Raw genomic sequence first — 16,877 nt, forward strand, 5'->3', positions numbered from 1 at the left:
CATGATCTCCTCGGGCATGCTGGCCTAGGCGATATATCGCCTCCTTCAGTGCATTTTGAAAGTTTTTGAAAATGTTCTCAATTCAAATCTTTAACCTCTTGATAAGTCCAGCATCTTTCTGAACGAGTCTTCAGCCTCTGCTGAACGATAATTCAAATATTTTTTCACTTAAAAAGCTATTATTTTTATTCAAGTTAAATGAAGATATTTTCATTCTTAAACTCTATAAATAGGACCTAGTACCCAGCCATTTATTCATTCATCAAGCTAAGTTCAGAGGCTGCAAGTTGCTAGGTTATTGTGAGAGTTCAAACACTTGGGTTGGGGATTATAAGCTTCATCATTACAAGCTTATCAAACACTTGGGAAGTAAGGTTTATAGCACATTTCAGTTCAAGGTTTAGATTGGTCATAGAAGCATTTAAGGTATTCCAAAACTCTAGTTCATTTGGTATTATTTTCTTCAAGTTCTTATAGTTTTCTACTCAGCACCCTAACTTTATTTTTATTCTTGGATAGGAAATCTAAGATCTTGAACATAAGGTTTTTGGTAAGTATATTTCTTGATGGTATAGATTCGTCCATTCTTTTCATCTCATTCTCTTTAGTATACCCACCCTTCCATTTATGGTTTTTAGGAGTGTTCCAAAGTCCCGAAACTATTCTCATATCCTGGTAATTTTGGTAAGGAAAATAGGATAGGATTTATGTGTTATGTGATATGATTTATATGTTATGATAAATGTTATCTTATGATTATGTGTTATGTAATATGCTATAATATGTATAATTGTAGACTTGGGCATATAACCCGTACAACTAACAAGCCCCAATAAATTTATGGGCATATGACTTGCTTAGCTAGCAAGCCCCATAAATCTGATGGGCATATGACTTGTTTGTTTATGGGAGCCCAAGTAATAATGGCCATTATAGTATGTATGTGACATATGTGTTATGATATGTTTTATGTTACATTATGAAATTTATGTATATGGTTTATGTGTTAGATTTTCCTTGCTGGGCATTAGGCTCACTCCTTTTATGTTTATATGTGCAGGAAAATAGCTTTGGTGGCGGGATGGTTCTTGGTAGTTTGGGCATGTGTATTGAGGCTGAATGGAATCGAAGGGCCAAGAGTTCGATTCGAGGATGAAGTTTCTTTACTTATGGTTTTATGTGTATTTTTCTGCACTTTGTTATGTAATCCCTTCTTATTACAATTATGTTATGTTTTGATTTTAAAACAATGGGATCCCATATCCTACTTTAAGTTTTATGTAAGTTTAACATTTATTTTTACAAGTTTTTAATAAAGTTATGATCATTTCACTTGTAAGTTTTATTAAGGATTAGTGTCTATGTATAGTTTTCGTTAATGGTCCAAAGTCTAGAGTACATGGGTCATTACAATATCATATACATCCTATCAAAATTTCATGTATCCAATTATCAAGATTCCTAATTATCATTATACCCAAATTACATTTTTCTCCTCTTTCTCTCTAGAAATGGCAGCCCCTTGAACTCTTCTTCTTCATTTCTTTCTTCTCCTCTTTCTCTCTAGAAATGGCAGCCCCTTCTCTCTAGCATGCCACTCTCTCTCTCTATCTTCTCTCTAGGTCAAGGCCAAATGGTCTCTTTTCCTTCATGTCTCCTTTTTAATTCCTATTTTCCTCATAAAGCCTCACAAAAATAGATGGTAATTTCCCTAATCCACTCATCTAATTAAGCCTAAAAATCCTTTATAATAAAATGTAATTTAATTGAATTAAAATTGTCAAATTTCCCTTACCCAATATTAGCTATAATTCCCCAAAATCATGTCTAATTGATTGAAAAAAAAATATAAAGGAAATAAGCCATTTCCTTTTCCTACACCAAACCATCCATCACCTTTCCCTTTTCCTCTTTTATTTTATTTTTATTTAAATTAAACTACTCAATTATATCAAATAAAAGGAAATTATAAAATGTGTAGAAAATCCACACATGTGCATCACATTGCCATGCACTTGCACACACTAAATCACTAGAGTGCATCACTATCTACAATGCACCTTAGTGCATTCAACCAAATCTCACATAATTACATTTTTAAAGTAAAATAAATACATATTATTTAACAAGTAATTTCATAACAATATTCTACAAACAATTCTCACTACAACAAAAATGAGTTTTAGGGGCGACATGTAATAACCCGAAAAGTCGCCCCTGAAAAAATGTCTCTAAAAAGGAACATTAGGGACGACTCGAAGGGTCGCCCCTAAAACTTGAAATGTCGCCCCAAAAATTTGAAAATTTTGAATGATTTTAGTCGATATGTCGCCCCTGATACTCCAGTAGTCGCCCCTAATACCATGATATGTTGCCCCAAATGGTTACACGTGGCGTCTATATTAATCGATGTGTCACCCCTGATATGTCAGTAGTCGCCCCTGATATTTGATTATCAGGGGCGACAATGTCGCCCCTAATACTATTTTATTTATAAAAAAAATAATAAAATAAAATAAAATTTTAATTAATTATTTATCAAAATTATTATTTAAAATTTAAATAATTGAAAGCAAATATATTAAAAATAAAAATATTATATTAAATGTTCAAATTAGTTTATTAAAATAACAATTGTACATATTCATAATACATTAAGATAACAAATATTCATATTGTTCATATAATTTAATAATAATTGATAATAAAATAAACCTAGTCTCCTAAATTAGCTACCTCGTCCTCCTCCCTATTGTCTTCTTGTTGTGGTTGTTGCGGTGGCTGCAGTTGTGGTTGCTGCGGTGGCGGCATCGGCCAAGGATATTGGGGAGGTAATGTGGACGATCCAGCTCCATACATGTAGGGATACGGCGGCTGGGAGGACGGTGGAATCGGCCACAGATAAGGTATTGCTTCGTACATATATGGAGGTACCATATGTTGAGACGGCGCTGCCCCATACATGGAAGGATGGGTTGGAGCTGGAGGTTGAGAAGACGAAGCTCCAGAAATATTTTCACTATCAGGCACAGGAGGCATCTGAATGTTTGGTGGACAAAATGAAGGTACAAAAAATTGAGATAAGAAATTAACTTGATCAGTCAATTTCTGTAGATTATTCTCCAATTTTTCTATATATTCTCTTGAATGATGAGGAGGAACTTGAGACTCGCTGAAGTGAGAGTGTTGGGTAGATGATGACCCCGACCCCGACCTCGACCCCGACCCCTTCAATTTGCGGCCCACTCCTCGCTCATGTCCACGCCTTTGGCCTAATACTTTGTGTAGTACCTCCACTTGATCAACTGATGTCGGATTATCATTATTAGAAGCATCAGTGGATGTTTGCTGAGTTTGTAACTCAAAATTAGCCTTCAGTTTTTCCTGTTTTCAAAAAAAGTTAGACACCAACATTAAATATAACTCTATTAATATTAAAAAATATAATTCAAACTTACATAATCTTGGCGAACATCATCGTTCACAAAATCATTTGTTGCTTTCTTCCAATGATATTCCTTCCATGACTCGATAAGGTCCGGGTTCGTCTAAAAAATATAACGCATATGTTAGAGAACATATAATTTAAAATAACATAATTTTGATAATATTTTATCTTTCACTTACTTTTTCGAAATGGATGGCTGCCAGCAATTTTGTACCTTGCGTTGTAGAATACTTTTGTTTCTTCCGATTTTCCTTATTCTTTACGGAGCGCGCAATAAATTATGGACTTGTAAATAACTAACAGATCTGCTTCCACTTCTCCTTGTTAACATCATTGGTTGGGTTGTTTAGAACCTTGTCCCAATCCTCCGGTCCATTGTAGTGTTTCTCCAAGTGGTCGTGGCTTAGTGTTTTCCTATGATGGTATCAGTCTTTCATCTCTCGATCGATACCATCTAAACACTTTAAGAAATCCTCGCGGCCCGTTATTTGATAATAGTACTAAATTTAAAATTAAACATATTAATAATATATGTACTATATTAAAGACAAATTTTGAAAAAATATATTTAATACTATTTTTACCTGGATTATGCCAAGGACCTGATCCTTGTATTGTTTAGGCACTGATTCCCATGAATCGAAATATTCGGGAACTTTCGTTTTAATTTGGGTTCCCACGAGGCGGACAAAAGCAGCGTGCTCGCCCCCAACAACCTTGTACGTTCGTGGGCAAAACGTTACTTCCAGTGGTTTTCCATTTTTACGCCGCCTTTCATCTAGATCTTTTCCAATAGCTGCGCCACGACCCTTTTTCTTAGTTGGGATTCCTATATTTTTTTTATTAATAATACATATAATATTAGTATATACATGATAAACATATGTGAGTAAATAAAATAACTAAAAAATTACCTGAATCGCATGTAGTAGGGATCCTAGTAGGATCCGGTGGAGGATCATCGCCAGCGTCTCCACCGTGAGCTCTAGCCACATCTGCTGACATCTACTAACATGACAGTAATTTAACCTATCTATTTTAATATTTAATTATTATTTATAATTAATTTATTGAGTATTATTTCAATTGATTAGGTAATTTGAAACATGCTATTTGGAAACGAACTTTTTATTTCTCAATATGTATAATACATTTAACACTAGATACAAAACTAAGTAGAATAGTCACTATCCTCACTAATTACATCAACATCTATCGGGCACACATCATCAGTATTATCATCACCAAGGTCGACAATTAATTCATCCTCATCTTCTGCTTCTTCTACGCTGTCTGCCATATCATTAATAAATCCATCATCTTCTTGAACAACTAAAGAAGGTCGATGGTCCGTGTTGACTTGAGTCGCTGGTACATCAGGTTGCTGAACAACCAACTCTCCGAGATCCATAGTCAAAACAAAATTCGATGAGTTGGTGTCATGTACAACATCAACATCAGCAATCATATCTGAAGCATCTAGAAAGTCCCAAATTATTGATGCGTCGCCCCTGATTTCTTAAATATTAGAGGCGACACATAGTCGCCCCTAATAAAGTCTCCTCTAAAATCATTATTTCTTGTAGTGTCTAACAATTAAATAAAATAACAACAATCAAGTAAAATAAACAACAATTAAATAAAATAAACAACATTTAAATAAAACAATTCATCACACTTAACACTTAAATAAAATAAATCGCAAAATTTTAATAATCTAAAAAAAAAAATTGGTGCACTACATTGTGTTTGGGGTTTGTAAGTTTATACAAGATTGGTTTGTTTGGTTTGTGTGCTTATGGTATATTTTAGCTTAAATGACTTTTTCAGCTACCTTTACCTAAGCCATTCAATTATAAGCTATGAAAGTCCTATTGAATTCTGAGCATGTGCTTTCTACATTAGTGGAGATTAGTAAGTATAACAAGCTTATGGGATAATGATATTAATTGATTGTAATTAGAAAAATTTTTTGGTGAGAATGAAATTATTCGAATACATGTTATTTATTAATCATGATTTTGAGAACTATTATTTTTGTTTGGACTTAAGTGAATTGGAAGAATGTTGACTGAAATTCTGGATTCTAAGTTAATTTTCGAAAAGATTATATAAGTGTGTTAGTCATCATAGCTTGAGGCGTGAATTATTTTTGTCAGTTTGATTCAAGTGTGTTTGTTGTTTAGGTTTTTAGTTGAGTCTGTTTATTGTTGTGTTCTTTACTTGAGGGTTAGTAAAGAGTAAGTTTTGGGGAGTTTGATAACTCCATTATAGTGTCGTTTTAGAATGTGTTTTTGTGGTATTCTATAGTCTTTATGTTTGTTTTTGTGCAAGATTACGCTTTTATTTGTCTTTGTTGTAGGTCAGTATTTTGGATCATGAGCTAAAAGTGAAAAGAAGAGGAAATGGTGCAAAATGGAGCGTTTGGTGGTTGTTCGACTCAAATTGGCACTAAGGATGAATAATAATAAGATTTGATGAATGAAGGATGTCAATAGAATAAAATCTAAAAACAAATGGAATTAAAGTCGCGTCATGGGCTTAAGGGTCGTGACTTTGGCAAAGTTAGAGGCTGAAGGTTTGCTGAAAAGAATTAGAGTTGCGACTTGGTCAATAGAGTCGCAACGCTAGTAGAACTCAGAGGCAAACCCAGGAGGTCCATGGAGAGGCAGGTCGCGACCAGGGTTTAGAGGGTCACGGCACTAGAAGACCTACTCAGACTTTGAAGGGCTTTAAAAATTACACGGCTCGCGACCTAGGAAAAGCCAAGTCGCAGCCCGCCTATAAAAAAAGAGGGAATCGTGTTTTTTTTAGTATAAATTCATAATTTAGGGTTTAATTATGGGAATGTGAGATTATAATTACGATTTTAGAGATTAATTTTGATTTTGAGATTAGATTTTCTGCACTCTTTTATTTTTTATTTCTTCTTCAAGTCTTTGAATCTTATGTTTCTAAATTATTATTTTGTTGATTTAGTCATGTCTGATATGAACTAAACATTTTTATCTAGGGTTGAAGAGTGTGCCTTAGGGTTAGTCAAACTTGAAATACATCATTCAATCCTAACCTTGAATAATAACACAATCGAAAACCTTACATAAGGAGATGCAAACAAACGTGCCTCAAGTCCCACTCCATGAAACATTAAGGTTAACTAACAATGGAGACCATAAGAATTATTGTTACATCTCCCTCTCCCACTCACTATTTTAAAATGTGTGTTTTCTCAAATCATCTTATGTTTTTTCATTAATTAAATTAATCTAATTAAGTTACCAAATGATATTCTAATAATTACTAATCTCAGTCAGCATTTAAACATTAAACAAGATTGAATCAGTCTACTAAAAGGCCCTTAAACTATATAGTCTATAAATGCTCTAATTATTAAGAATATCATTTGTCTATCTAATAAAATTAATTATCAAATAGGTTTGAAATTAACATTTAAAATCAATTAATCACCTTGTACTAGATTAATTATATGAATGATAAAATAAAAGCATATAATCAAATAGGACATTCCTAATAAAAACATGTTACTACTCTTATGAGAAGCATGCTTTAATTAGATAATGTGTGGGTAATATGTATGACATGTCACAATGCATGACAATGCTAGTAAACATATTTAATATATTCAGACATTTAAATAAATAAATAAATGTGAGTTGGGTGTTTTGGGTATTTCTAGAAAAATTACAACACTTACAATAAATTACAAAATAAAATAAAAATAAAACCAAGGCTTCATGTAGAATATCCATTTCCATCTTTTGGGCCTTCTATTATTTTTATGCCTTCAAACCCAACTTTAAATCATAAATGACTTCAATAATTTTTAAACAATCTTTTAAAAATATTGAACTTGGCTAATTAAAGCTCAATTGGTCATTTAGGCCCATTTTGAACTTAGGCCACTTAATTCAAAATTTAATTAGAATTTTAAAATTCCAATTAACAATTTGGGCCGAGCCCACAAATTCAAGGAAACCACTAGCCACCCTAGGGCTCAGGTAAGGAGTCAGGTGGTAACAATTTGCAACCAGGGGCCCTGCTTGGTGCGGGCGGCTCAAGAGCCACCTATGCACCAAGCTGCCAAGGCAGGTACGCAAGAGGCGCTAGGAAGGCGCAGGTCAAGTGCACATTGGGTGCAAGTAGGCGCGGGTAGCGCAAACACTCTTGTGGTGCCGAGAGGGCTCGAACACTCTTGGGTGTTATAGGCTCGGGATTTCAACTTTTTGCAAATAATAATTTCATAATTGCAGAAAAATAAATTACAAAAATCTTATGCCCCATATGGCTTACATTTTGTAGATCTAGAAATGGTTAAGAACAATTTCTAAACCCAAAACACCATATAATTAATGACTCTTAAGAACAAACCTTAATCAAACAATCATAAATCCATTCATCATATATTACAATAATATAAGAATGCATATTACACCAAGACATCAATTAATGTATACAGAGATTAATGACTGCTTTGGTACTAATTGTTGGTAACCGGTTTGTCATGTGCGCAGGAGAACGCACGGGGTGGTGGGCCCAAGGATTTCAAATTTTTTTATTTAAAAAAATTTTAAATAACCGATCCATTAATATGAAAACACTAATCAATGAGATAGAAAAAGATAAGGAATTACTAGTTGTAGAACTATCAAGAATCCTTGCTATCTTTTTGTATCTCCTACAAACATCCAATCCAAAGCAGTCTCCAAAATACTTAGACCACAATCTTCCAAGATTTATCTCTACACCTCAAGAAATGTGTGGGCATGTAGAGTTATGGTGGGAATTTTCTGATTCACAAGATATTCTCAACACATGAGATATTGGAATTTTAAAAATTGAGACAATTTTGAGGGATAGGAAAAATATTACGATATATTTTTCTCTCTGAGAAATGCTTAGAATTTTCTCTCAAGAATATTCACTCTGTTAAGCGTATTGTTATCTGTGAAAATAATTTTCTAACAGATAGATTTATAAAAGAATAATAAATTAAAAATTCAAATTATAAAATAAATATTAAATAAATTAAAGAAATATCCAAGACTCAGTCTTGGACCTAGTCACATGTCAATCGCAGTCCAATCACTGTGATTGGTGTGTGACATATCCTTTTTTAGGGATATGTGTCTTAACCACATTTATTTTATTATTATTTATTCAAAAATATCTAAACTTGATAACTAATCTAATCAGATTAAGGAATGAATAAATATCAATTCAAATCCAATTTGAAATATCTGATTTATCTTTTCACATTATTTAAATAAATAAAACTAATTAATTTACATGTCAATCGCAGTCCAATCACTGTGATTGGTGTGTGGCATATTCTTTTTTAGGGATATGTGTCTTAACCACATTTATTTTATTATTATTTATTCAAAAATATCTAAACTTGATAACTAATCTAATCAGATTAAGGAATGAATAAATATCAATTCAAATCCAATTTGAAATATCTGATTTATCTTTTCACATTATTTAAATAAATAAAACTAATTAATTTAAAATTAATTATCTTAAATATTTAAATGGAATTTTAGAAAATACCAATTTTAATTAAAAATTAAATTTTGAAAATTAAATTAATTAATTTATTAATTTAAAAAATTATTATATTAATGTAACAACACCCTAATCTATTTACTTTGTAAAACGTCGCTCAATTCATATTTATTAGAAAAAGGTTCAGTGGGGCCTTGTCAAAACATGCAATTTGGGCAAAATAGTTTAAAATAAAATATACTGTCTTTATGCAATCTTGAAAAATAAAATAAAATAACAAGTTCCACTGTAACGTAATGAAAACATAAACCATAACATAAAAGTTCATGAACTTTCTTGGTGTTCAACTAGATCCTTATTCGCTCATGGACACCCCACGCCATGCATGCCTACACATCGGAACTCCCCACATCACAGCGCTTGCCAAGAAGAAACCATATTTCCTACCTGAAAGGGGAAAATAGGGGGTGAGCTAAAAGCTCAATAAGGAACTACAAACAAAATACTACAATTTACAAGAAACACAAAACAATCTACATACATACATAAACTCATGGCACATCATAATAAATCATAATTGTATCATAATCATATCATATTCATAATCATAAGCATAATCATACATCATGTGATCATAGCACCCCTACTGTCCATGTCACATCATGGGGTAACCAGTAAAAGCATAGACCGGTAAAACCTCCTCTATGAGGTAAACAGGAACTCTGGTCCTCGAATAATCTCGGCGCGTCCGCCTTATGGGTTACGTCACATCCTTAGTAACTCATTTGTTGTGTCGCATTTAGTACGCTAACAACCTGCTACTTTTCATACAACATACAAGCAAAACATACAACAACCCATATCATAACACAATAGCTTACCATAGCTCATAATTTTCATGACCCAATAGCTCTTGCAACATATTAGCTCATACTTTTGATAACATAATTCATAGAAAATTCTAGCTAATTTCTTACCTCAAGTCCAAGCAAAAGTAAAATAAAAAGTGGTGTGCTTCAAAACGAGTGGTGTATATTTGAACGTAAAACTAAATTTGCATGCCACATGCGTACGTTGGAAAGTCTTTAAAAGTGTGTGGAAAATGGTAGATTTTAGCTTTTTTTATTCTTTGAAATCATGTAAGATTTTGTTAAACAAATATCTTACCAACTTGATTTATATCGCAAGGCTATACTAACATCATACTTTAAAATATAACTAAAAGAATCATTTTATTTTTAGTTGTCATTTTCCAAATATTAGTCTCATTTACTACTCTTAACTTAAATAAAATAATCATAGGAGTATAGTTCACTCTTTCTATTTCATTTTCTCATAGAATAATTAATTTAACAAAATTATTAAATAGTAAATAATTTATCATAATTATTTAAGATAAAACAAATTGGTACTCACACCCTTTTCCAAATAGATAAGTAAAATAATTACATTTTTAACTTTGTAGAAAAATAAAAATGATATCTCAAGGTTACCACATTTTCATAAATATCACAATTTTAATTATGTTGGAAAATTTTCTTTATACCATGTTTTACTCAGAAAAAAAACTTACTCTCATAAAAATAATGATACTTGATTAATTATTTTACAAATAAATACTGCATTATTGTAAATAAAATATTCTGTAATTTAAAGTATAGAAAATTACATTTTTCATGTTTATAGTCTAGGGTTTAATCTATATGAGCATATATCTTATATATTGTATTTAAAAAGACATTTTCTTTCAATAAAATAAAAATTCCAGCAAGCATTTTTATTTGTTTTAAATCACATAATTGAACAAATCACATTTTCTTTCACAAAATAAAAAAAACTACATGTGTTTTATTAGTTAAAAGTCCCATTAAAAAGAAAAAAAATATCTCTTGTTTACATAGGTTCTAAAATATTATTTTGGGAATAACTTGTGTATTTTTAAAATCATTGATTGATCATCACCATCAAATAAGAAAAATTACAGCAAGCATAATTACTTTAAAAAAAAAACACACTTTTGATCATGTTTAAATTATCACCTAACATGTTCCTACCATTCAAGTATTCCAAGAAGCAAAACTATTCAAGCATCAAGAATCTAAATCTTCCATATATATACAAAACTCAATTAACATTTTTAAAGAACTTTATACCAATATCAAATCTTCAAACCACCTAGCATATTTCTATAGCTTCTATACATTCAAAAATTCAATTACCATGCACCAATAATTTAGACCATTTTCAAGACATAAACTCCAACAAAAATTATTAATCAAATGTACCATTAAACATAAAATACAACTAGCCATGCTTCTTTTCTTTCACAATATAATACATAAACTCATCATGCTTATAAATGCACAAATAAACAACAAAATAAAAATTGAAGAACCTTAGGCCTAAAACAAGGCTTGGTCGAACCTATAATACAACAACAAGAAAACAAAAGAAAAATCCATCAATTAGAGATGCTCAAGACCCAAAAATTAATCTTTCAAATATGATCATATTTCTCACAAGGGTTTTGAAACCCTAAAAGATACAACCTCAAAACCAATATAATCATTTTTCTAATAGCAAGATAAATTCAATAATAATGAACAACCTCTAGACTAAAACAACAACTCTTCAAAGCAAAAGATTTAAACATAACATTTCTTGCCAAACGTCAACCAATATTTCAAAATCACAAACAATGACCAAAACATCAAAACAAACAAAACACAATTCATACAAGAACCCTAACGCATCAAATACAACATTTACATAGGTGAACCCAAGATCAATATAACACCAAAACAAGGTCCTTCCTCATCTTGAGTACACCAAAGTATTGAAATCTAAATGCCTCTCCTTTTGGTTTCTAGCTCCAACACCCTTGTATGATCACCAAACTATTAGACCAACCCAAAACCTAATTTCCATCAATCAAACATAAGAAATCAAAAGAAAATCTTACCCCGATTATCTATCCAACACCCTCTCTAGGTCCTTGTGAAATTAAACCTGTCACCACCATTGCATCCCAAAATACTTAGAATCAAGAAGGAGGAGGAGGAGAATAAGTAAACTATGAATTTCAAAGCTTACCTTAGGGATTTCGAAGCCCTTTATTCTCTCCCAATTCCTTTCTTTCTTTCTCAAGCTCCCTCTCTTCCTTTCTTTCTTTAGATGGGTGGCTAGGATTTCAAAACTGATAGGAATAGACTTAAGGACATATTTATAGGTGAAAGCTATGTTAAGGGAAAAAGAAGAATGAAAATTCAAAGTGGGTTTTTCGTAACCCAAACATCCTATAACTTGAGACCCATTTTTGACCCGGTTACACCATGGTTTTGGAAAAATACTATTTCTAAAAAGTTTTAGATAATTTTTATTTTTCAACGGTACCACCTTTTCCTAAATCGGACATCTACAGGGCACGTTGTCACTATTTTACTGAGGCATGGTCCAAACTTACAAGAACTCAAAATAAAGGCAACTCTCTTCTTACCATTTGTTTCTCATTTCTCACTAGTGTGAACACAAGCCTTCTAGAACATTCCCTCTCTATTTCTTTCATTTTCTCCTTTTATTAATTAATAAAATAAAAAAATGGAGTTCCTTGATAGAGTTCTTTGATATAGGCCATATTCCGAAGGTTCTGAAAAGCACAATTTTGGCTCTCATTCCTAAAGTGAGTCATCCTTTGAATGCCTCAGATTACCGCCCTATAGCGTGTTGCAATACTTATTACAAGTGCATTTCTAAAATTCTTTGTAATAGGCTGAAATCCATCCTTCCTAAGTTGATTAGCCAAAATCAAGGAGCGTTTGTTAAGAATAGAACTTTAGCACATAATGTTCTTATTCTTCAAGACCTTCTTAAAGGCTACAATAGGAAGCGTATTTCTCCTAGATGTTTAATGAAAATAGATCTCAGTAAAGCCTACGATTCTATAGATTGGGACTTTCTTGAAAATTTGTTACATGCTTACAAGTTCCCTGGCCGGTTCATCAAATGGGTTATGGTGTGTTTGAGAGGTTCATCTTACTGTATTCTAATAAATGGTCAGCTGCATGGAAGTTTTAAGGGTGGTAAGGGGCTGCGGCAAGGGGATCCTATCTCCCCTCTGCTCTTTGTTCTTGTAATGGAATATCTCACCCGAGCTCTTCAAGATGCTTCTAAAAGAAAGGATTTCAGATTTCATCCGCTTTGTAAGTCTCTAAAGATTACTAATCTTTGTTTTGCGAATGACTTACTTCTTGTTTGCAAGGCGCAGGACAAGTCTATTAAGATATTACACCAGATATTCAGGTCATTCTCTCTAGCTTCTGGTCTGAACATTAACCAAGGCAAGTCCCGCATTTACTTTGGGGGAATTTCGGCAGCTGAGAAGGAAGAGCTCCTGTCGTTAACTAACATGACAGAGGGACAATTTCCACTAATGTATCTTGGTATCCCTTTGCGCCCCACAAAATGGAAAGCAATGGATTGTGATATTATCATTTCTAAAATCAGACAGAGGATTCATAGTTGGGCTAGCCGCAACCTGTCATATGCTGGGCGTGTGCAACTTATTCAGTCCACTCTTTTGGGGATTCGTAACTTTTGGATGAGCATTTTCCTGCTTCCTCAAAAAGTAATCAGAGAAATCGATTCCTTGTGCAGAAATTACTTATGGGGTGGTAATAGTTTAAGAAGCAAATTTCACCTAGCTTCTTGGGCTCTAGTTTGTAGTCCTAAGTCATATGGTGGGCTTGGTTTCAAAGAGAGTTCCCTTTGGAATAAGATTAATTTTGCTAGGTACATTTGGGCTATCTCTTCAAAACAAGATAGCCTTTGGGTAAAATGGGTGAACTGTGTGTACTTGAAAGGTGGTCTGATTTGGGAGTATGAGTTATAGCATGATACAAGTTGGTATTGGAAAAAATTAGTTAAAATGAGCAAGAGTTTGAATGAAACAGTTTTGGATTCAGCTGTCTCAAAAGGGAAACTCAATCTGGGCGGTCTGTATATTCATTTCTCCTCTGGAATTCCCTTTTCTGGTTTGAAAACTGTTTGGTGCAGCCTATCTCAACCTAAACATCGCTTCATTCTGTGGTTGGCTGCTCATCAAAAACTTCTTACCATGGATCACCTGATTCACTGTCATATCCCTATTAACTCTCCCAGCTGTCCGGTGTGTGAGGCTGCCTTGGAGAGTCATGCTCATTTGTTCTTTTACTGCTGGTTTTCGAGGAGGCTTCATCAATTGATTTCCAGATGGTTAGGAGACTTAGTGTGGCCAGCGAACTACCAGGAATGGTGCTGCTGGCTTAGTGTGCCCAGGAAAGACAGTTTATCCAAGGTGGTTTCAGCAGCCTTGGCAGCTACAGTTTACTTCATTTTGATCAATAGGAATAGATGCTGGCAGGAGAGTAGTTGTTATGTTGTGGAGTATGTTTTTGGTCTTATTAGAGACTCTGTTAAAGCTAGAGTGCATAATTTCAGTCATAACCGTAAAAAATTAAATCTTAGGGAGAAAATGATGCTTCAATTTTTTCTCTAGTTTGTAGTTGAGGGGGAGTTAATTCTCCTGCCTTTTTGTTTGTAATGGTTGGTTGATCAATGAATATTTCTTTCTCGATCAATAAATAAATAAATAAATGGAGAATAAAAATTACTATGTATGGAAACTAATGCATAGTCACCATGCATATATACCATGCACATGCGCACACATAAGCGCTCAAGACTATCTATACTACTCATGCACCCTAATGCACACAACCAAAACTCAATCAAGTTCACAAAATAAAACCATTGAATAAAACAATTAACAAAATTTCAATACACATAATTTCTACCAAACAATTCAAACAATAAAAATAAAATTGTAACAATTAACAATTATTAAGAATAAAAAAATAATGCACACAAATAAAAATAAAAATTGGTGTCCTACAATTAATTAATTAAGTTGTCTCAATTTCATATTTGACCTCGAAGAACAAATTTCTTCCAAATATGCTATTTCCTTGATTTTTCCCAGTTTCAACTCTTACCTTGAATAGTGTTGACAGAACCACCTCGGGGCCTATAGACCTATAATTTCAAGCTCCAATAAATTTAGATTATTAATTAAAACTCTTTAATATAATAAACTTAATTTATTAATCTCAATATTATTCCACTAAAAATATGAGACTGGACTCTTGTAATTATAGACATTTATTTATTGAGTACTTTTTTAAATATAAAAAGTGTACATTGATTTAATCATTACACACAACTCAATCCTCTATTAATGGTTCATAATTGAAGTAGGGATAAGATATCGTTTTACCTCTTTAATTATATCTTGTTTCCTTGAGTACCATTAGCTTTACTAGTGATGATTAATTCATAAACTGTTTTATTTATTTAAGCTCAACAACCGTTTAGTTCCAAAAGTGAACTCTTAAGAGAATCATTATTCAATTCCTCTCGGAAATGTATAGATTACATATTTTTATATTATGTCCCCAACCATTTACACCAATGAGTTCCCAAAACAAAAGTTTTCAGCCTGATCATTTCGAAAAATCATAACGAGTGAATTAAAGAACTCATATGACATAAACATGAGTTCATAATAACTCAAGATTAAGATCAATTTGTATATGATCATCTTATTCATATGTTTAATTAATACTTATAAAACAAACGATATTTAGTTAAGTATTAATAACATATCGGGTCCCGTTCATGTATAACCACTTTATACAAAGTACCTCCACTAAGATATCCTACTACATAAGTAATCAGGATCTAGATTACATGTATTCATAATACTAGTGAAATGACCCATACAATTGACATATATTTGGCCTATAGTGATTTCGTACTGGGAGGGTAACAAAATACAGAAGGGTAATACACAATGTATAAACGGAGTAGTAAAAATATAAGTTGAAGGGGTAATATTAAATTTATAATATTTATAAATTTCATATTACTATACATCTTATATTTTTACTACTCCGTTTATACATTGTGTATTACCCCTCTGTATTTTGTTACCCTCCCAGTACGAAATCACTATAGGCCAAATATATGTCAATTGTATGGGTCATTTTACTTAGAGTATTTAATCCAAAGATTTCATATAACTTTATTTTTCTGCAAACTATTTAAATTTGTTCCTCACAATCTTAATCTTCTCGTACCAATAGAAGATTATAATCACAATAACGAATTTGGGAATTTTCTGATATTCATATAATTTTATTCTAATAACAATAATAAACAATCAATATATGAAAAAATTATTTTTAATTATTATTTTCATAAAAAATTGTTCAACACATATGCTTTAAAGGGATAATTCCCAACATAAGCTTCATATTGTAATGCTTTAAAATGTTAAAGCACTCTGCTAAGTCTTAAACGTGCCCCCCAGCCTTTTTCAATTTAACGAGCATATCATCGACATAGACTTCCATGTTATTGCCTATCTGATTTCTGAACATTATATTGACTAATAGCTGATACGCCGCGCTAGCAATTTTTAGTCTGAAAGACGTTACTTTATAATAGTATAAGCACAAACTAGTATCGCAAATTCTACCGTGGAAGTCGAATACATAGCGGCTTGTGAAGCAGCTATAGTGCTTGTGTGGCTCAAAAATTTTTATTCTAATCTGGAAGTTGCTCCAGACATGGATAAGCCATTGGTCATGACCTGTGATAATAGTGGGGCAGTAGCTAACTCGAATGAACCAAGGAGTCACAAGAGGGTAAAGCATATCGAGAGGAAATACCACTTGATCAGGGATATTGTTCACAGAGAAGATGTAGTAGTTATGAAGATAGCTTCACAACATAACCTTCTTGATCCTTTTACTAAGACTTTGTCTACCAAGTCTTTTAAAGATCATGTTAGCAACATGGGTTTGAG

The 16,877-nt window shown here is 32.5% G+C and overlaps 1 protein-coding gene across 1 annotated transcript; it reads left to right on the forward strand.

Moving 5' to 3' along the window:
- The first annotated feature begins 13,898 nt into the window (after positions 1-13,898).
- LOC133779791 (uncharacterized) lies at positions 13,899-14,507 on the forward strand. The gene has a single exon (XM_062219701.1). It carries the CDS (start codon positions 13,899-13,901, stop codon positions 14,505-14,507), a length of 609 nt encoding a protein of 202 aa, XP_062075685.1.
- Positions 14,508-16,877: the final 2,370 nt, after the last annotated feature.

This window comes from Humulus lupulus, chromosome 5 (assembly GCF_963169125.1).
Source record: "Humulus lupulus chromosome 5, drHumLupu1.1, whole genome shotgun sequence".
Lineage (NCBI taxonomy): Eukaryota > Viridiplantae > Streptophyta > Magnoliopsida > Rosales > Cannabaceae > Humulus > Humulus lupulus.